At 54.9% G+C, this 21943-nt stretch overlaps 1 protein-coding gene across 1 annotated transcript; it reads left to right on the plus strand.

Moving 5' to 3' along the window:
• Positions 1–7030: 7030 nt before the first annotated feature.
• On the plus strand, positions 7031–20542 carry CADM4 (cell adhesion molecule 4). The gene is made up of 9 exons (XM_047079098.1): positions 7031–7466; positions 16406–16552; positions 16878–17030; positions 17281–17415; positions 17790–17954; positions 18083–18173; positions 18548–18720; positions 19540–19668; positions 20212–20542. Exons 1-9 carry the CDS (start codon positions 7031–7033, stop codon positions 20319–20321), a joined length of 1539 nt encoding a protein of 512 aa, XP_046935054.1. The 3' UTR covers positions 20322–20542.
• Positions 20543–21943: the final 1401 nt, after the last annotated feature.

Here is a 21943-nt window from a genome sequence, read left to right on the forward strand (position 1 = left end):
CAAGGCCCGATCTTCCCGTCTCTGTAGCATCTATCTTTGGGAGGATGAAGGCGGGGCGGGGGCACCTTTCCTGGAATCAGGGGTCACACTGCAGGACCGAGGCATTTGAGGCCCTAGCCTTGGGAACGATCCCATGTAGACTCCCACCCAAAGCCACCTCCACATCGATTTGTGGGCTCCAACTCGCTCACCCAAGCACTCACCTTCCAGTCTCTTCTCCCGAGCTCCAAAAGGTCAAGACTACTTTGTTGTTCTAAGGAGCAGCATCTGCCTCTCCCAGGGGGCTCTGAGACAGGAGATGAATGGGAGGGTTACTCTGATGGCCGGAGCTCCCTGGAGGCACTGCAGTGAGGAATAAGGACAGGATTACATCTCCACTGATGCCCTGGTGGCAGGAGATAGAGGCTGGGCTGTATTTCCTAGGATGCCTTCAGACTCACCGAGAAAAAGACACAACTATCATCTCAATGGCACTCTGGGGGCACAGCACTGAAGAATCCCATGCTTGCTGAGGCAAACCCGTAGAGACAAAATTACATTCCCCAGCACCCTATGGCTAATGAACAAAAGGATGAGACATCTTCCAAGGTATCTGGGGCAGGTAAGGGACAGGGTTTCCTTTTAGGACCTCCTCTAATCACACATCACTGATGGTCATTGTGGTGACTTAACGAGGTGGGGTGGCATCTCCAGCTCTTGAACGGGAGTGGCTCTGTGACTGCTTTGGCCAACAGAAGGTGGTCTGGAAGCTATGTCATGTCGTGTTCTGGGCCCAGGCTTAAGAAACTGGCTCTGGGGAAGCCAGCTGCCATGTGAAAGTCCTCCTACACTGAGACTGCCGTGCTCTGGGGACACCCACGCTACTCATAACATGGATGCCATATGGGGAGAGAGCCCCAGATGTTCCAGCCAGCTCAGCCCAGACACCAGACAAGTGGGCAAAGGAGCGACCCCGGACATCGCGACCCCAGCTGACGTCATGTGCAGGAGAATCAGGACGCCCAGCTGTTTTCATTTCCTAGGAGTAAGTACAAACTTTCGAAGCAGGTGGCTTCCAGCAACAGAAATTTATTCTCCGAGAGTTCTGGATACTAGACGTTGGAAATCAAGGTATTGGCAGTAGATGTGCTCCTTCTAAAGTCGCTGGTGAAGAATCCTTCCTGGCCTCATCCTAGCTTCTGGGGGTTGCTGACAATCCTGGGTGTTCCTGGGCTTGGAGCCACACTTCTCCAGTCCCTGCCTCTGTCATCACATGGCCTTCCTCTCAGTGAATGTGGCCGTGTGGCTCCAAATCTCTCTCGCTCCCTATAAGGACACCGGGTCATTGGATTTAGGGGCCCACCCTAATCCAGTGTGACCTCATCTTAATCACATCTGCAAAGTCCCTACTTCCAAACAAGGTCACATTCGTACCTCCTAGGGGTTAGAACTTCAACGTATTTCTCAGTGGGGACAGGGACACGATTCGATCCACACCACCAGCCAGCAGCGAGAGCCAAGGTTTGAGATATATGGCCCCAAATGAACCATCCCACCCCCCTACGGCTGTTTAAGCCAGCCCATTTGGGCCCCGGTTCATTGTGGGGCAAGACATTCCTGCCCCACAGCATCATAAAATAAAAAGGTGAGGGTTTTCCACCACTGAGTTTTAGGGCATTTTGTTATGCTGCAGTGGTTCACAGGAACAGTCACTGGTTTGGTTTTTTGCTAACTCTCCCCACTATAACCTCCAAAACGGGCAAGACCTTTATCGGCTCACTGCTGCTGTCTTCGCAGTATCTAGAAGAATAATGCCTGGAACGTGGCAGGTAATTAAGAAAGAAAGTAGGGAAGGAAGGAAGGAAAGATCACATCTTCTAGGGTATCGTGCAACAAAAACTGGGCTAGGGCTACGTCCTCTCCTGATTCCCAACAGCAGAGACAAGGCCAAGGTAACATTTTCTGAGACGCTCTAGAATGAAAATTGAGGGTAGTTTCACCTTTCCCATGATTCCCTACCACAGAGGTGGGAGGCAAGAACTACACCCACCATGATGCCCTACAGCAGAGATTGGAGGGGAAGGAATACATTTCCCATGATGCCTTACAGCAGGAATGGAGGCTAGGACTGCATCTCCCATGAGACCGTGGGGCAGAGGTTGGAGGCTAGGATTACACCTCCTGGCATGCCCTCCAGTAAGGATCAGAGGTTTGAAATACTCATCCCACAATGACCAACAGCAGATATTGAGGCTCGGGGATACACTTCTCATAATGTTCTACACCGGAGCCTGTGATCAGGACCTCATCGTTAATGGCTCCCAGGTTTTTGTGGAGGGATTTCGGTTGCAAGAAATAAAACCTGTTTAAGCTGACTTAAGCAAAACGACAACGTTATTGGAAGTTTAGAATCCAAGCAAGAGCTAGTCTCTGGGCCTCACCAGGGACAAGAAACAGAATTGACAAGCTGCGCGAAATCACAAGGCTGTCTCCCTTTTGCAGAATCTCTCTGTCTCTCTGTCTCTCTCCGACTGTGTGGTTTCCCTCGTGGGCTTCCGCTTTATTTTTCTGTCTCTCCAAAGACCACCTTCTTCCGCTTCACACAGAGGAGCCAAACATGCCCTTGAAATGTCAAGCACCAAGAACTCCTCGTGTCCCGGTTCCAAACTGTTAGCTAGCAGACAGGTTCTGATGGGGTCTAGTTTGGGCCAGGCCTCTGCCTCTGACCCTCTCTGCTACACCCAGGGAAGTTCCTATCTAAGTCACTGCGTACAGTTGTTCAGGCTGCGAACAGGCATCCACTGCTCCTGTGGTCCTACTACGCAGCCCACTCGGCCAGAGCGGGGAAAGTGACCCCTAGGAGAGAGATCCGACCACAAGGTTGGGGGAACAACCGAAAAAGAAAACTATCACTTTAATCGTTAAGCTTTAATGCTTTAATCTGTAAGCAAGGCTGCCTCCATACATTCTATACGAATCAGAGGCAACATGGAGGCCAGGGATGTGTGTGATAGGGCACCCAACTCAGAATGGTTGAAACAAAGAAGAAATTGATTATCTTACATAACAAGCGATCATGAGTCAGGGCAGTGCCTGAGTTGACTAATTCTGCCATGTCCTGAAAGATCCATTCAGGCTTGTCCACCTCATGGCCTCAAGATGGCCGCGGCAATTCCAGACATCACACCCACATTCAGAGGCAACAACAAAAGGCCATCTCTTCGTGGGCCTCTTTTTTGAAACAAAGAAAGCTTAACCCAAAACTCCCAAGCCGACTTGCCCTCACATTGTGCTTGCCTGACTGGTTTCATACACCTATGCCTACAACAACCAGTGGAAGAGGCCGTGGAACCACAATATTAGGCAAAAGTATATTTAGACCGCACTCCTGAGGCTTCCCTCACATCATCTGGCTATTAAAGAAAGGTGGATGCCTGAACAAAATCAGGATTCTCTTAAAAAGGAAAAAGAGGGGGTGGCTCAGTCGGTTGGGCGTCCGACTTCAGCTCAGGTCACGATCTCGCGGTCCGTGAGTTTGAGCCCCGCGTCAGGCTCTGGGCTGACAGCTCGGAGCCTGGAGCCTGCTTCCGATTCCGTGTCTCCCTCTCTCTCTCTCTGCCCCTCCCCCGTTCATGCTCTGTCTCTCTCTGTCCCAAAAATAAATGAACGTTAAAAAAAATTAAAAAAAAAAAAGGAAAAAGAGGGAGGGAATGTGTAAGGAAAAAAACAAACAAACCACCCAGTTCTTCCTACTGTGTCTTTCTCCTGTGTGCCTCCTGTCCCTTCACTGCCACACTGCCGCTGCCACGCTCACAACACTTCTGTTCACCAAATGTGGGGGAGTTTTCCCCGCAGCAAGCGGTTCTCTGTGACCTGGGCCGGGTGTCCTACAACGTCACCCAAGGTTGACAAAATCGGCCTGGAGATCGCGTCAGATCCCACAGGTTAAGGGCTCAGTCCCACAAACACACTCTCCACTTCAGATGCCAGTCACAAGGGCAGGTGGTCACCTGTGCTTCCGACCTACCGGTTAAAACTCAGAGGTTCCCATGACCCCCTCTTAGGGGTGGGTTAATTTGCTACAGCGGCTCATAGAATTGAGGGAAATAGTTTACTTACATTTACCAGTGGATTGTAAAAGGATATGACAAAGGATACAGATGAACATCCTGATGGAAGTGACTCATAGGACAAGGTTTATGGGAAGGGGCACAAAGCTTCTCCAGGAGCACCACTAGCCCAGCACCTTCTGGTGCTCACCAACCTGGAGGACCCCCCCCCCCATCACATAGGCGTGATTGTTCTCTAACTCCATTTTTCACTCTCTCCCTTCTTGGGGGGGGTGGGGGGGTGGGGAAGGATGGAAAATTCCAAGCTTCCCATCTCATCATGGCTTGCTTGCTCTATCCCAGGAACCAACTCTCACTTAGGAGCCATCCAGAAACCCACCCAGAGTCACCTCATTAAAACAAAAGACATTCTAGGGGCGCCTGGGTGGCGCAGTCGGTTAAGCGTCCGACTTCAGCCAGGTCACGATCTCGCGGTCCGTGAGTTCGAGCCCCGCGTCAGGCTCTGGGCTGATGGCTCAGAGCCTGGAGCCTGTTTCCGATTCTGTGTCTCCCTCTCTCTCTGCCCCTCCCCCGTTCATGCTCTGTCTCTCTCTGTCCCAAAATAAATTAAAAAAAAAAAAACAAAAAAACAAAAGACATTCCGGGGCGCCTGGGTGGCTCAGTCAGTTAAGCATCCGACTTTGGTTCAGGTCACGCTATCACGGTCGGTGGGTTCGAGCCCCGCTTCAGGCTCTGTGCTGACAGCTCAGAGCTTTGGATTTTGTCTCCCTCTCTCTGCCCCTCCCCCACTCACACTCTGTGTCTCTCAAAAATAAATAAACATTAAAAAAATTGGAAAAAAAAAAGACATTCCTATCGCCCAGGAAATTACAAGGCTTTCGGGAGCTCTGTGTCAGGAGTCAGGGGCAAAGACCATATACATACATATATTTCTATTATCTCACAGAATGATATCGAGTAAACAATTAACATCCAGTCTGCACCATCCCAACATTTCCAAAAATTTACAATGAAACCCAGTGAAAGGTTTTCTAGGAGCCTCTGGGGAAAAGTATTTCCCCACTCTGCTGAAGAAGCTTAAACCTCTTCTCCCCCTCTCTCTCTTCCCCTCCCCTCAGTCTCTTTCAGTCTGGCTCTCTCCATCTCCTTGTGTCTTGCTTTTTCCTCTCTCCAGATGAGAAGGAAAGGTGTGGTTGCCAGTCATCTTGCAACATGAGGGGAGCCACTTACCCTTAGGACAGAGAGACAGACGGGCCATGCTGAAGCCAGCTGTACCCGACACTTTTTTCTACGTGGCCCAGTTCTCTTTCTCTGAAGCCACTTGGGTCGGATTTGCTGTCACCTGAATAAAAACCCTAATGGATAAAGTACCCTGATGTACCGCAGGGTGTGGACAGGACCACCACTCTCCTGATATCCTTGGAAGGGAAAAATGGCGGGGCCCAAAGAAGAGAGACGAGAACCAAACCAACATCTACTGGGGTGTCCTTCAGCTGAAGCAGGAGACGTTGGTTGGAGCCATGGGCAAGGGGACCTTTCTCGGGGCAAAGACAACAGTTAGCGACCTACCTCCCAACCCAGATTCCCACCTCCAGGTCAGACATCTCTCTTCCACCCGTCCTAAGACAGAGAATGCGAGGCCTCTTCCCCCAGTTTATAGAAAGGTGAACTGAGAATGGAAAAGGAGAGGGGTTGCTTAGAAGTGTGATCCTGGGGACGCAGAGCTTGATGGGAGTCTGGGTCCCGAAGACAGAGAGGATGCTGGGAGCTGGACACCAAGGACAGAAAGGGTATCTGGAGCTGAAGTCCCCTGGTGGGCCTGAATGTAGAACACTCCGGTAGCGATGGAGGTAAAGAGCAAGGGTTTTCAAAGTTGGGATGTCTCCGTTTATCTGACTGTCAAACGGGCCTGGGAGAGGTCGCGGTCTCCTACCTTCCTACCTTCCGTCGTTTCTCACTCTTCCCGGGTTCTAAGGGTGATAAACTTGCACCGGGTCTACAAGGTCCCACAGAAGTGGGCTCAGGGAGACCACTCCCCAGGAGGGAGAAGGGACCCAAATCTGGAGGGGTGAGTCAGCAACAATGATGGGAGAGAAGTGGGAAGCGCGCGTGGAAAGTCGGGGACACAAAAGAGACTGGGGCAGGAAGAGCGGGGGAAGCAGGGGTGGGGAAGCTAGACGCTAGGGCGTGGGAAGCATCCACAGGAGCCTCTCCCTCTCTGGGGTTCAGGACTTAGGCTTCCTTCCAGTTGGTTCCCTTTCAGGGGCCCCTTTCAGGGGAGGGATGCATGATGTGGAAACACTGGATTCCTGGGTCTGGACGGTAGGAAGGGTGGGACCTGACCCCCGCCCCGCCCAGCCCTGCCTGGGAGATCCAGGACCTGCCCAGACACCCCTGTGCCGCCCTCCCGGAGCTCGGGGTGGCTAAGGTCACAATCCGTCATGTGACACCTTCACCTGCACTCACTTGTCCACAGAACACCTCTCACACTCACCTTTCCCACAGAACACTCCTCCCTCCCTCGATGCTCACACCCTCACGCAACACTCCCCTCCACACACACCCAAGCCTTCACACACACCACTCACCTCCTTCCCCTCACGCAACACCTGCACCCTCGCACACCCTTCCACCAACACACTCACACTCACCCCTTCGCACAGCACCCGCAACCTCTGCCCTCACGCAGCACCCTCCCGTTCTCCCGCATCCCCCGCACGCCCCCGCCCGCAACTGCCCCGCTCTTGGGGGACCCGCACCCCCACCATCCCCCCCACCCCCACCGTCTCTCGGCCCCCTGGGTCTCCCACCCCCTACCCCCGGTCCCGGCCTGGGCCCCGCCCCGGCCCCGGCCCCGCCCCGGCCCCAGCGCCCCGCCCCCGGGCGGGCAGGGGGCGGGGCTCGGGGGCGGGGCGGGCGGCGCGGGCGGTGCAGGTGCCGGGCCGGGAGCGAGCGGCGGCGGCGGCGGCGGCGGCGGCACCATGGGCCGGGCCCGGCGCTTCCAGTGGCCGCTGCTGCTGCTGTGGGCGGCCGCGGCGGGGCCAGGTAGGGTCGGGGGCCGGGGTCGGCCGGCCGGGCCGGGGCGGGGGGCGCGCTGCGGTGACAGCCCGGCTGCCGCGGGGCCGCAGAGGCCGAACAATGCGCGCGGGGCCGGGCCGGGCCCCCTCCCCGGGACAAAGCGCAGCGCGGGCCGGGAGCCGGGAGCTGAGAGCCGCGAGCGGGGGGAGGGGGACGCGGGCCCCGGCCGCTGTGCCGCAGCCCCCCCCCCCCCACCCCGCACAGGCCCGGATCCCGGCGGGGACAAAGGGACCGAGACCACCATTACCTCCCCCCCCCACCCCTTCCGCAAGCCCGCCTTCTCTGGGCCGGTCCCGCTGTCCTTCTGTTCGGTCTCTGCGTCCCTCTGTCCGCCTGTCTGTGAGTCCCTCAGTCTCTCTCCTTGTCCCCCTACCCTTGTCCTCTGTCCCTCGGTCTGGAAGTCCTGTCCCCCCTGTCTGTCCCCCTTTCTCCTTGCCGCCCTGTCCCCCACCTCTCCATCCTGTCTTTGTCCCCCACCTCTATCCCTTGGTCTCTGCCCCTTTTTACTGGGTCACTCTGTCCCCCCATCATCCTCTCTATTCTCCTTCTCTGCCCCTCTATATTTCTGCTGTCCCTCTCTGCCCCCATTCTCCCTCTCTGTCCCTGTCTCACTGTCACCCTTGTTTCTCTGTCCCTTTCCCTCTGTCCCCCATCTGTCCCATCCCCTTGTCTCTATCCCCTATCTTTCCTGCCCGTTTCTCTAGCCCCCTCTGTCACCTCTCTTCTTCATTCCCCCCACTATCCATCCCCGCCTCTCTGTCCCAGTGTCCCCCTGTCCCCCATCCCTCTGCTCCCCCCTTTACCCTTACAACCTCCCTGACCCCATCCTTAATTCCTGCACCCCTTCATCCCTCTGTGCCCTGGAGAGGAATTGAGTCAGACAGGGCATCCTGAAGGGCCTTGGAGGGAAGTGTGTGTGTGTGTGTGTGTGTGTGTGTGTGTGTGCGTGTTGGGAAGTGTGTGAGGAACCTTGGCATGTGGGCACACACGTGGATTCAGCAAATGCCTCGCAAATGCTGCCCCCCCCATTCACACACCCAGACCATAACTTACAGAGAAGCCCCCCTCCAGGACATCTAGGGAGCCATCCACATAGCCACATCACACACTGTGAAAAGCCGGACACCTCCACGATAGGGTGACCCTGAGGCTGGGGACAAGGTCAGGAAACGTCACCTACACACTCACACTCTCACACTGCGTGTGCCTCAAACCTGCCACAGGTCACCCCCTCCCCAGTGGGTGAGGCCGCTCTTAGGAGGAATGGATGGCTGGGAGGTGGCTGGGCAGAAGTGGAGGGCAGGATGCTACGGAGAGATTTGGGAGAGGTGTGTAGCCAGATGGCACAGGGCTGGGGGCCAGGGTTTATTTACATCCTGCCTCCTGCCATTTGCCCCAGCAGCCGACCTCAAGCCCCCTCCTCTCTCTGGGCCTCAGTTCCCCTTTCTGTAAAGTGTTGAACCCAGTGACCTGAAAGGGAACTCCAGCTCGGACCTCCCAAGGGGTTTCTGGCAAACTGGGTGCGGTTACACATCCCGCACCGCAGGGTTTGGGGCACAGCCTCCCTCTCCTCAGGACAAGGCCAGAGGGGCAAAGCCGACCTCTCACGCTGCACCTTGCTTTCTTCTAAAGTCTTCTGCCATTGCTTGGAAGTTTTACCATTTCCTTCTTTCTTTGCAGCAGACAAGCCACAATCCCCCCGCCCTCCTCCCCATGAGCGCTTCGGTACCTTAGCTACATGCCCTCCAGTTTTATTATTCTGTCTTCTTTTAGGCTCCTGAACCAGGTTCATAGAATCCTAGAACCAATGAATCCAGTAAACAAAGAACCTGAGGGTGTTTGAAAACACTGGCGTCTTTAGGACTCTAGAATCCCCAAGTCTTTAGAATCTTGCCACCTTTCAAATTCTAGAACCTTGACAGCGTTAGTTAGGATTCTAGCCTCTTGACAGCTTTAAAATTCTGAGATCTTGACCTCCGGGAGATCCTGAGTCTTGACACCTCTGACATCTGGAATCTTGACAGCTTAGAATCATGGGATGGATTCTCTCAGAATCAGAACCTAAGATGACGGCTTGCCCAGTTCAAGAGTCTTTTCTCCAGCGCTCCTGGGAGGTAGCTCTAGAGGCTTGTTTCTTGTTTCATGTTCAAGTCACTGCTTCCTGGCACCTGCATCCTACTTCTCTAAACTTTCGCTAAATTAAATGGCTTGGGGCGTTACAAGTTGGGAGAGAGCTGGGTGTCACGGGGAGCACTCTGGACTGGGAGCTGAGGAACCAGCCTCTCTGGTGTGATTTTATGTCAGTCCCTGCCCTTCTCTGAGCCTCACTTTCCCCCTTCCTTACAGCGTGGGGCTAGGGGGCTGGGGTACCTGGTATCAGAGGGCCCTGTCTGCTTTCCTTTTCACTGGATATTTCTGAATGACCTTGGCCGCCAGATTTCAGGCGTTGCTCACGGTCCCTCCATCATCTTCCTCTCCGTCACCCCTTTCCTCTCTCACTTTGGCCAGCCAGCACGAAGGAAGATGGGGGTCCCTTTGTGCCCTTCCAAAACCGAATTCTCTTTCCTGGCTCACACATCTGCCAAGAATACCAGAGAAGGAGGAGGAGATTGATGCCAAAGGAAAGAAGGGCCCAGGGTGGGCAGGCGAGAGGAAGCGAGAGAGAGATGCGTTGCCTGACCAGATGCACGCAGGCAGAACCAGAGATCCACAGGCCGGGAATTGGACAGAGCAGAGAGGGGCAGAGGGAACGGATATCCAGATACAGAGAAAAGACACAGCGACCGTTTAGAGTTAGGGGGCTGTGTAGAGGGGGAGTTTGTTGTTGCCCAAATGTTGTCCTCCCCAGTGACTCACTTTTCCCTGCTAGAGTTCTGACAGGTCACTCTGAGAGCAGGGGGACCTTGCCCCCAATATGAGTCACCCCAGGGTGCAGGCCTTGGGTGGTTTCTGTCACTGACCCCCACCCACCCATGAGCTGGATGCCTGAGTCTCCAGAGCGGGGGGTCAGGTTCAGCAATGGATTCCAAGACCTTAGACACAGCAGGGTTGGGGCCCGGGGTGGGTTAATGTCGTGCGAGCCTGGCCTGTCCCCGTCTTGGGGAACACAAAGGCAGCTTTCTCTCTCTGGGTGGGGGAGGCGGGGGGGGGATGCTTGGAGACAGTCAGACTCGCCAGCGCCCAATGGCCTGTGGCACCAAGACCCAAGCACCCACTGGTTCCTGCCAGTGCAGACCCCAGGCCCATAGTCCTCCGAGAACCAGGCACTAAGGCTCCTCTGCAGTAACTCAGTGGGGCAAGAGGGCAGCGACAGAGCCTGGGCTCTCCTGGGAGGGGGTGACTAGAGGGTACTGGGGGTGGAGGGTAGGACAGTGAGGGCTCAGTGCAGGCCTGCACGCTTCCTGAAGCAGGAATTCCCCCATGACCCACGCCCAGGGGAAACCTCCCACCCCCTGGCTGGGCCTGAGGCCCAGAATCTAGGGAGTTCTGAATATCCCAGGAACGTGGGGGCCATAGGGGGCACTTTGTGTGTGAGGCTGCTGACTCACCCCTACGCCGCCCCCACCTGATGCTTGGTCCCCAGATAGGAGGGGGACGGAGGCTGGGGGAAGGCAGGACTGTGATTCTGAGGGTTGAGGACTGTGGACCTGCAGTCAAGTTTCCAGGAGAGAAGGGGGCTGGGGGCCAGGACTCCTGGGTCTGAGGGAGTTTTAGACTCTGGGATCTGAGGTAGAAGGCTAAGTGTCTCAGAGGGAGGAGGGGGCTGGGGGCTTGGACTCCTGGGTCTAAGGGGAGAAGAGGGCTGGGGATCCATACTCCTAGGTCTTGTGGGAGGAATGGAGGTACAGACTACTGAGTCCTGGGAGAGGAAGGGACCGGGGGTCCCACTCCAGGTTTCCGAGGGAGGAGGGGCTGGGACCCTGACGCCTAGGTCCTGCGAATACAGGCGCCTTCACAAGGCTGAGCTGGGGAAGAATTGATGCTTTGTGCGAGGATGTTCGGACTCCGCCATTGATGGGGGGCTGAGGGGGGGTTCATTCAGGACGAAGGGATGTACCACCTCCCTAGGGGAGGAAGTGGGGGAAGGAGGCATGAAGCCATGAGCCCCCCGGGGAGCGGATACGGAGGGGGTGGCTGTGACCTTCCCGGAACCGTGACCTTGAGACTCCCTTGGGTATTCGCTGACTCAGGACCCAGGAAGTGCTCCCCCCACCCTGTTTAGTCTCCGTGGAAACATCCACCAGCTGTGTACTCTGGACCCCTGGCTCCTGGGTCCTGAAGGAGGAGGGGGCTGGAAGCCCAGACTCCTGGGTTTAAAGGGGGAGAAGGCTGGGGCTCAGGACTTCGGGGGATGAAGGAGGAGGAGGCTGAGAACCCAGACTCCTGGATCCTGATTGGAGGAGGGGGCTAGGAGTCTGGACTCCTGGATCCTGGGAAGAGAGGCAGTTGGGAGCTGGACTTCTGGGTCTAAAGGAGAAGAGGGCTGGATTCTGGGTCTCTACCTATCACCTGCGCAGCCACTCTTTCCCAAGCCCTCCCCAGTCCCTTTTTCCAGGCACCATCCCCATGACGACTCCAGGCTGTCAACACCGTTTAAAGGGCCAGTGCCCAAGTCCCAAAAGCTTAGCCCTCTCGGACTAACAAGTCCCGCCTCACCACCCCCCAACTCCCCAACCCTGAAACAAAAGCTCCTGGGACATTAATATTCCAGGCACAGACACTGTTGGTTACTGACTCCTCAGGAGGGGGAGGGAACAAGACAAAAGCCCCCCACCCTCACCCCATGTGCACCCTCAAGCAGACAGCAGAGGAATAATTTGCACGGTAGGGGCGGGGGCAGATGCAGAGGTCCTGATGGCTCCCAGGAGATGTTGAGTTTCTGCCACTGACTTGGCCTGGGACCCCTGAGCCTCATTCTCCACATCTGTAAAATGGGGGGCTAGCACTGGGTTAGCCCTGAGGTCCAGGATCAATGGCTAGGCTTCAGGATGTTTTTGTTTTGTTTTGTTTTGCTTTGCTTTGCTTTGTTTTGTTTTTTAAGCGCCAGGATGTGCAGGCAGGCCAGTTTTCATGTGCACAGGCATGTTTCCGGAGTTGTAATAACAGTAGCTTTGCAGGAAGGGCTCCCTGAGCTTTGGGCACTGGGCTGATCCCTAGGAGACAAGGCACTGGCATCATCCCCATTTTACAGACAGGGCATCTGAGGCTCAGAAAAGTCATGCCGCTAGCCCAAGGTCACAAAGATGGCCAGTGGTCCAGCTGGGATCAACCCAGGTGTCTACCATGAGGATAATGATGTCACAGAGTCGTTGTGAGGTTGAAATGAAATCGTGCCCAGCACACGCTATTCATCCGTCAATCTCCCAGACACTTATCTAGCTTCAGGGACACTTCTAGGGAGGAGGGGTACAGCAGTGAAACCGATGGATTACATTCCTGCTTGCATGGGGTGTGTATTCTGGTGGCAGGGGACAAACACAGTAAATGAGTACGCGCATTACCAAGATAATTTCAGTGACATTTCTGTAGAGGAAATAAAACCAGTGGGGACAGAACAGAAAGTGTTCTGGAGGTAAGGGGACGTGTGAGGTGTGAGGGAGGGCTCCCTGAGGAGGTGTGGATGTGAGCAGAGACCTGAACGACAACAGGAGGCAGTGAAGAACATTCCAGGCAGAGGGGAGAGCAAGTGCAAGGGCCGTGGGGTGGAAACAAGTTCAGTGAATTTGAGGAAGATCAAGGCCAATGCACCTGGAGGAAAGGGAGTAGCAGGAGGGTGGTTGGAACTGTGGTCAGAGGGGTCCAGGCCACATAGCACCTTCAAGGTCCAGGGAAGGAATATAGATTTTACTTTATTTCCTAAGTGTCATGGGCAGGCTTCCAGGGTTTTTTTGTTTGTCTTTTGTTTTTGTTTGTTGAGAGAGAGAGGGTGCAGGTGAGTGAGGGGCAGAGAGAGAGAGAGAGAGAGAGGGAGGGAGAGAGAGAGAATCCCAGGAGGGGCAGAGAGAGAGAGAAGCGGAGCTCACCCTATGCAGGGCTCGTGTTCACCCAATACGGGGCTCGAACTCAGGAACCATGAGATCATGACCTGAGCTGAAGTCAGATGCTTAACAACTGAGCCATCCAGGCACCAGCCTTCAGAGGGTTTCAAGCAGAGAGGTGACTTGATCTGATTTACCTTCTGGAAAACTCCATCTGGCTGCTATGTGGAGAATGGCCTGAGGGGAGGCAGGCATAGAAGCTGGGAGACCCCTGAGTAGCTCTTAAAGGTCAAGGTAAGAGACCGTGTCACTGGACTAGGGTGGCAGTAAAAAGATGAACTGATTTGGGATATGTTTTAGAGGTAGATGGATAGATCTTGCTGATGGAATGGATGTTAGAGAGAGGGAAAGGTTTTTGGCTTGAGATATTTACCGAGATTGAAAAAGACATGGGGAGGAAAAAATATGTGGGGCCAGGATTGGACATGTTGATATTCCAAGAAGTGCCAAATCAACCCGTAAGAGTGGCTTAAGTGCACAAAGCATTATATTCAAACCTAAGAGAAGTCCAGAAGTAGGCATCCAGGGCTTTGGAGGCAGCTCCACATCATCACCAGAGACTCAGGTACCTTCCAGCTCTTAGTTCCACTATCTTTCGTGCCCTTGTCCTCTTGGTCAAGTGGCTGCCAGAACTCCAGGCATCACATCCCAGTTCCAGGCAGCATAAAGGCAACCTGGAAGAAAAAGGACTTGTCCCTTTTCTTTAGGAAGTCCTCCTGAAATTACCATATGAATTACCAGGGAAGTCACTTATCCTTATATCGAGTTTGTACAAAACTTTTTATCACATGGCCTCATTTAGCTGCAAGGGAGTCTGGGAATATCTTTTTCTGCTGGACATAGGGCAACCATAAATATAATCAGGGTTCTTTTACTAAGAAGAATTATGGATGCCGGATTATGGGTGCTGGGTAGAAAGCTAGCTGTCTCTGCCTCCATTCTCCAGAATTAATCTTTTCTACCCCTCAGCATCCAAATTGGGTTACCGAGCCCTCTTACAGGGAATATAACACTTCTGACGGTCAATTACAGTGATTTGCATCTACCTCCCCGTAAATCTTGAAGGCCTTCCAGGGCAGGGACCTCATCTGACTCATCTCTGGGCACCCAGCCCCTAAGCACCTACCTACTGCTCAGGAAATACTCGAATGAATGGGACAGAATGCAAGAGACACGAAGCCAGAGTTAGCCCACATTTAAAGGTAAATAACCAGATCTGATCATGGCACTTTCCTGCTTCAAAACCTCCACTGGCCTTCAGGGTAAAAGCTAATCTCCAGGCTTGGCCTTTGTGGCCCTCCACTAGCACATCCCACACCCCCTCCCCAGGGCTGCACAATTTCACCCAGACAACCAGGAGGTGGATGTGGATGCAAAATGTGGCACCAGAGAGCTCTGCATGCAGATCCCGGCCCTTCCACTGCCACTCTAAGACCTTGAGCAAGTCATTTCCTCTCTCTGGACCAACTTTCTCACCCATGAAATGGGAATTTTAAAAAGCTGGGGATTGGGGTGCCTGGGTGGCTCAGTCGGTTAAGCGTCCGACTTCAGCTCGGGTCATGATCTCACGGTTCGAGAGTTCGAGCCCCACATGGGGCTCTGTGCTGCTGACAGCTCGGAGCCTGGAGCCTGCTTTGGATTCTGTGTCTCCCTCTCTCCTGCCCCTCCCCTACTCACGGTTTTTCTCTCTCCGTCTCAAAAATAAAAATAAGCATTAAAAAAATTTTAAGCTGGGGATTGCTACTAGTGCCTAACTATTTGGGTACTCTGATGATTAAATGGAAATTATAGAGGTAACACCCTTAGCACAGAGCCTGGCACAGGCATAGCAAGTGCCTAATAAACAGTAGCCATTGTGGTTATTTTATTTTGAAGATGACCGTGACAATGGTGATGGTGATGGTGATGCTGATTAATCCCAGCTTCGAGCTGTACTCTAGGCTGCTGCCTCTGCTGAAAATACCCCCTTACTAATCCCCTACCTTCCTCCTCTGATGGATTAATCGGGGTAGGTTAACCGCAATAACAACAGCCCCGAAATCCCAACGGCTTAACAAAAAAGTGAATTTCTCATTCACGTTACAGTCCTGTGCAGGCAGGTCACAGCGGGCAGTCAGGGCCCTGGGCTCCTTCCAGCTTGTGATCCTGTTCTCCTACAGGCTCCTTGGGGTCCTCTCCATTCAGCCAGCAAGAACGACTGTGATTGACATGAGCCTGGAAGAGGTGTTTCTCTGTTCCACCTACATCCCACCGGCCAGAAACCAGCCACGTGGTCCCAACTAAGTACAAGGGATCTGAGGAAATGTAGTCCAATCGTGTGTCCTACCAGTTAATTTTGGTGGTGTAAGGGACCCTCCAAAATGTAGTGGCTTTAAACAACAATCATGGTTATTTGCTCTGGGAAATAACTCTGGGAGTCAGCGATCTGGACTGAGTTGGTTGGGCAGTTCATCTCTGGGTCTCAGCTGGAGTCACTCATGTGGCTGCAGACTCACATGACCGGCAGTTGGTGCTGGCTACTGGCTGGATTTCTCTCTCCATGTGGTCCCTTACCCTCAGGGAAGCTAGTCCAGGCATCTTTACCTGATGGTCTCAGGGCAGCAAGAGGGCACGAACAGAAACGCTAGGCTCGAGAACCCATACAGTATCACTTTTAGGAAATGTGATCAAAACAAGTCAAAGCAAGTGGTTGGTCAAAGCAAGTCACAGGGCCTGCCCAGATCGACAGGATCAGAACGCCTGCTTTATGACAGAGGAGGGGCAAAGTCAACTTACAAAGGGCATATACAGGGCTGGGAAGAATATTGTGGCCATCACTGCAGACAAATTACAACGGGTGCCCAGGTGTGAAAGGTGGGATTTGGTGAACACCTAGCAGTTTCCCACACCTGGTGAACTGCTCACTCTAAAATCTGGATCCCATGGAGCTTTCTTCCAGAACCTTCTCTGATCACCCATCTCCCCAGGCAGCCTTCGTCTCCCCTTCCTCTGGGCTCCCCGTGTGCTCTGTGCTGTCCCCATTAGAGCACATACCACTGGATCGTGACTGTAGCTTCTCTGGAGCAGCTTGTCTTTACCTCCCAGAATCCAGCCCTCGGGAAATGTTGGCTGCAAGGAACTGAATGAGAGGGGAAAGAGAGAGATTGGCGATTTGGATGGGGGAGGAACGGGGGAGAGAGAAAAGACTGAATCGCAGCCCTCAACGAGTCTCCTATCCTGTCTCTCTGTCTGCTGGTCCAGGGGCTGGACAGGAAGTACAGACAGAGAATGTGACCGTGGCTGAGGGAGGGGTGGCCGAGATAACCTGCCGTCTGCACCAGTACGATGGATCCATAGTTGTCATTCAGAACCCAGCCCGGCAGACCCTCTTCTTCAACGGCACCCGCGGTGAGTGCTGGGGTAGGAAATCCTGAGTCTTGAAGGAGAAGGACTGGGGCCTGACCCCTGTGTCCTGAAAAAGGACAGAGGGGAGAGTGTGGACTCGGGTCCTGACAGAGCATGGAGCTAGGGGCCTGGACAACTGGTCCTGTGGGCATGAGGGCCTGGATCATTCTGGGTCCCCAAGGGAGTCACAGGTGGGGGTCCCTGCGATGCACGGGTATGGCTGGATGGGGAAAAGGGGCAGAGCGCAGGACTGTAAGCTTCTGGAGGAAGGGCAGGTCCGCGGAGCCAGAATTCCCTAGGTTCACTCCTTCCTGTTCCTTCTGTCTAGCCCTGAAGGATGAGCGTTTCCAGCTTGAGGAGTTCTCTCCGCGCCGCGTGCGGATCCGGCTCTCAGATGCCCGCCTGGAGGACGAGGGGGGCTATTTCTGCCAGCTCTACACGGAGGATACCCACCACCAGATTGCCACGCTTACTGTATTGGGTAACGCCTCTCCCTCCTCAAACTCATCCCCTCCTCCTTTCTCCTCCGCTTGTCCCTTATCCTGAGACCTGATTTTTAAATCTGGTTGTTTTTAACCTCCTCGACACCTGCCCCCAGGAAACACGGCCGGTCTTCCTGACCTCCAGCCTGTGTTTGACCCCTGCCACCTGGGACCCTTGTGGCACCTAGTTTCTTTGAGTCCACCTCAGTGCCACCGCTGACCGCCCCCCTAACCCCTTTCTCCCTGCAGTGGCCCCAGAGAATCCCGTGGTGGAGGTCCGGGAGCAGGCGGTGGAGGGAGGCGAGGTGGAGCTCAGCTGCCTGGTTCCTCGGTCCCGCCCCGCCGCTGTCCTGCGCTGGTACCGGGACCGCAAGGAGCTGAAAGGTACTACCTGGGGTGGGGTCGCCGGGGAAGTGCCGGCGAGGGGTGGGACTGAGAGGAAGCGGGTCTTGGGACCTGCTGGCTTATAAGTGCGCGGGGCTTGGAGAAGAGCGCACAGGTTTCGCTGACCCTGGCCACCCAATATGCTGCTACGGAAGGAATTGACAGATGAGAGGGCTTGGGAGTGAAAGAGGGAGGGGCTTTGGGAAGAGGCACCTGGGGCTGCGGGCTACGTTCGGGGAGGGGCGTGGCTTGGAGGACTGGAGGCGAGGCCTGTGGGTAAGAGGCGGAGCTTGGCAAACAGCCTGCTTTGGTTTGGGCTGGGGGTGGGCGGGGCCGGAATCCTGGCCTGACCGAGTCCCGGCCGGGCCTGGCAGGAGTGAGCAGCGGCCAGGAAAATGGCAAAGTCTGGAGCGTGGCGAGCACAGTGCGGTTTCGTGTGGACCGCAAGGACGACGGCGGTATCGTCATCTGCGAGGCGCAGAACCAGGCGCTGCCCTCCGGACACAGCAAGCAGACGCAGTACGTGCTGGACGTGCAGTGTAAGTGCCCGGCGGGCCGGGACGCGGGGGGCCGGAGGGTCCCAACGCCAGCCGCTTGCCCCCGGGAGGGTTTCTAGCCCCGCGAGATGACCCAGACCACCACTCTCCCATCTCACTTCCGCCCACAGACTCCCCCACGGCCCGGATCCATGCCTCCCAAGCTGTAGTGAGGGAGGGAGACACGCTGGTGCTAACGTGTGCTGTAACAGGGAACCCCAGGTGAGCTCTTGGACCCGAGACTCCTGGGTCCTGAGGAGAAGAGACCGGGTACCTGGACACCTGCGTCTCGGGAAAGAGGGGACTGGGCGAACAGAGGGGCTGGGGCCCGGACTTCTGCGTCCTGAAGGGGGGAGGCTGTGGGGCCCTGGACTCCTGAATTCTGATAGTGGAACGGGCGGGGGACAGGAGGCTAGGATTCTTGAGACTCCGGTGATGAGTGGAAGCTGTGCCGGGGACTGTTGGTTTTATTGGTTAGGATGGGGAGAGTAAGGACCCTCTTACTGGCAGATACTACATACCTAGATTACCGAGAAGTCAGAATTGGATGCTGGCACCTGTGTCCCTAACTCTGACTATACTTCCCTCACGCCCAGGCCAAACCAGATCCGCTGGAACCGCGGGAATGAGTCTTTGCCAGAGCGCGCCGAGGCGGTCGGGGAGACGCTTACGCTGCCTGGCTTGGTATCCGCAGATAATGGCACCTACACTTGCGAGGCGTCGAACAAGCACGGCCACGCGAGGGCGCTCTATGTACTCGTGGTCTACGGTGAGGGCACGCAGCCGCAGGCCTGGGGGCGGGGCCTCGGAGGAGGTCTTTGCTCGTCCTGGGAGGCAGGGGGTCTTGGGAATGGGCGAGCTGGGTTGGATGGTTTAAGGCCTGCAGGGGTGTTTGAGGGGCCTGTTGCAAAGGGTGGTTCTTTGGGGTCCACAGCCAACCGAATTCCGGGAGTTCTGCCACCAGACCGACCGCCTGGGTTCAGACTGGGCTCTGCAGCATCCTATTGCGCGTAACTCTGCGCCTTAGTTCCCTCATTGGTTAAGCGGAAATAAACAATAGCACCTACCTCATAGGGGTGTGAAGATTATATATGAGCTAAATATATAAAGCGGTTGGAATGGTCCCTAGCACAAAATAAGTGCTATGTGTTTAGCTCTTATGACAGTGGAGCACGAATTTTGGAAGTTGCTGGGCCCTAGCTCAGCATTTTTAAATACCTGGAGCGTTTTAGACAAGATGGGAAGGGACTTGGACCTCAGGTTCTGTGGGTCAAAGGAATCGAACGAAAAGAGATGTGCTGTTTCTGTTCTTTGGGGAGTGGTGGGGGGAGGGAGTGGGGTAGTACTGGCAGAATGATTCAGGGGCTGGTTCGGGCCAGTGTACAAACCAACACACGCGTTCTTTGTGGAAGTGGAGCATCAGGAAAGAGTGGAACCAGGACAAGGGGCCAGGCGTGGCAGTAGTTTGAGGGGCGTGACACGTAAAAGCGCGGTTAGTTGTGTGGATTGGTTTACAAGAGCAGCAGCGATGGGGCCAGGCTGGGACTGTGCTCTGATGACCTGGTCCTGCGCCCTGTCCCTCTGGCAGACCCGGGTGCGGTGGTAGAGGCTCAGACGTCGGTGCCCTACGCCATTGTGGGCGGCATCCTGGCGCTACTGGTGTTTCTGATCATATGTGTGCTGGTGGGCATGGTCTGGTGCTCTGTACGGCAGAAGGGTGAGTGGGGGCGGGGACTGAATTCTGCAGGAGGTGTGGTTGGTTGTGGGATTCGGGAAGGGCGGGGCCCTAGAGCCCGGGTTGGAAAGAGGGAGGGCGTCCAGCCCAGAGGATAAGAGGGCGGAACCTAGAGCCGGGATTCGAAACCTGGCGGGACCTGAGGCCAAGATTCCGGGCTGACTTTTCGGCCTTGACTCTGAAAGGGGTGAAACACTGAAGGTGAAATTAAGGCCAAGAGTTTGAATAAAACAATTCATCTCCCTAAATTGTTGGATTCGTTGGGAGCAGAGTAAGGGGACACCACCAGGAGAACAGATAAGGGTTGGTCTTTCTTTGAACTTTTGGAGTCTTCCTAATTCTGCTTTTACCTCTTTCTCTGCCCCTGTTTTGCAATCCCCTGCACTTGATCCCCTCCCTGAATGTTCCGTTTCTCCCTCTTCCTTCGCCTGGTATGTCTTGTCTGTCTCCCCTTCCCGTATATTTCTGTCCAACTCCTGGGTCCACATATATGTCACCTCTGTCTGGGGGTCTGTCACCCCTCAGGCTCCTATCTGACCCACGAGGCCAGTGGCCTGGATGAGCAGGGAGAAGCAAGAGAAGCCTTTCTCAATGGCAGCGACGGACACAAGAGGAAAGAAGAATTCTTCATCTGACCCCACCTCCACCCGGGCCTGGGCCTGGGCCTGGGCTGGGGTCCACCCCACTGCCAGCTGCAAAGACATTTACCAGAGTCTGGGATGGTGGGCTTCTCCCCCCACCACTAACACCTCAGACGCTTGGGCAGGGATGGGGGGTGTCGGATCCCAGGTCTCTGCAAGGGCCAGAAGCAAGGGCCTAGAGGCCTGGGCCCCCCAGGGGGCAGGGGCCAAAGGTCCGGACCCCCCAAGTCCAGGGAGGGCGGTAGGGATTGGGTTGGGGGAAGATAACTGGGGGAAGGCCAGGGCCCCTAGGCTGCAGAACCAGGTCTTGTGGGGAGGGGGTCAGATTCTGGGAAGGGTGGGGTGGGCAGGGAAGGGGAACACAGATTTCTTTGGGGGTCCCAGACCCCATGCCAGCCATTGTAGGAGTTCCACAGAGCTCTGGGCACCTCTTTGCAAAGCCATGTTTGCACGGTGGGGGTAAGGGTGGGGGGGGAGGGCATGGAAACAGGGATTCTGTGTCTTTGTGTCATAACTTTGATGGGGGCGGTGAGGGAGACAGCCCCAACCCTTTTCTCCAATCCCCAGGTTCCTGGGCTCCCCTTCCCCACCTCCTCCCCCCATATCTGTCCTATCCATATTTGTCTCTCTGTCCACCCACTCCTGGGGGGGCCTTCCCCATCTCTCCTCCAGGCCCTCCAGGGAGAGGGAAAGGAGTCTGGGGGGTGCGTTGGTCTCTATGGTTTTATATATAATATATTAAAAAAAAATTAAAAATCTGTATGAAAATATCAGATTGCACCCCCCTCCCCTCATTCCTGGCTTTTGCCCCCTTTTTCTTGTTTAAAAAAAAAAAACACACATTTTGTACGGGGCGGGGAGGGGAACGGGGAGGGGGTTTGGCAATCCCACTAACCACCATTAAACTGAGGAGAGAACAAGTGTCTGGGGTGGCTGTGTGTCTGTCCCTCTGCCCAGAGCTGCACTATGTTGGGAGGGGAACTGAACTAAGGGAGGGAGGAGGGAGAGAAGTAAGATGGTTGTTGGTGGATAGTACAAGCCAGGAGAAGTTCCTTACCTCTTCAGGGGCACCTCCACCCTTCCAAGAAATCTGGTTTTTTCCCTGGCCACTCCTTTGGCCAAAAGCCACCGAGTCTTGAGTCAGTAGCCACTGAGCTACCCTGTCCTCGGCCAAAGGCCCAGATCCTTCCCCTGGTTTACCTCTAACCCGGAAATCAATCTCCAAAGGACCTTTCAATTAACTCACATCTCGCCCTGTCAAAACCTGTGCCTGCTCTGCTCAAAATCTTTCCCTAGCTTCCCCATCACCTCTAGGTCAAGTCAAGCCCCCTTAGCCTGGCACTCCTGGCCCCTCATTCATTCGACTAAATTTTAAATGAGTGATCCTAATTTTAGATTAAAAAATACACTGACCTCTTTCTTTGTGCCAGGTGCTGCCCAAAGATCTGGAGATGCCATGATGAATAAAATAGGCAAATGTTAGGTGTTCTAGATGGCTTCGTACTAATCTGAAACTTGATCCTGTCTCTAGGCACTGAGGACTGAAGGGAAAAGGGTGACTCCTTTCTTACCCTCACAAAGCTTCCATGAGGAAAACAGGAAGCAAAAAACCTTTA

This window comes from Lynx rufus, unplaced genomic scaffold (genome assembly GCF_022079265.1).
Source record: "Lynx rufus isolate CCGP_SWC_20201006 ecotype Redwood Valley unplaced genomic scaffold, mLynRuf1.p SCAF_16, whole genome shotgun sequence".
Classification (NCBI taxonomy): Eukaryota; Metazoa; Chordata; class Mammalia; order Carnivora; family Felidae; genus Lynx; species Lynx rufus.

Bases quoted from the DNA above. Each gene is read 5' to 3' on its own strand.
- CADM4 (XM_047079098.1), top strand. From the start codon at position 7,031: ATGGGCCGGGCCCGGCGCTTCCAGTGGCCGCTGCTGCTGCTGTGGGCG. The intron at 16,553-16,877 runs GTGAGTGCTGGG...CCTTCTGTCTAG, and splicing joins CTTCTTCAACGGCACCCGCG to CCCTGAAGGATGAGCGTTTC. The intron at 18,174-18,547 runs GTGAGCTCTTGG...CCTCACGCCCAG, and splicing joins GCTGTAACAGGGAACCCCAG to GCCAAACCAGATCCGCTGGA.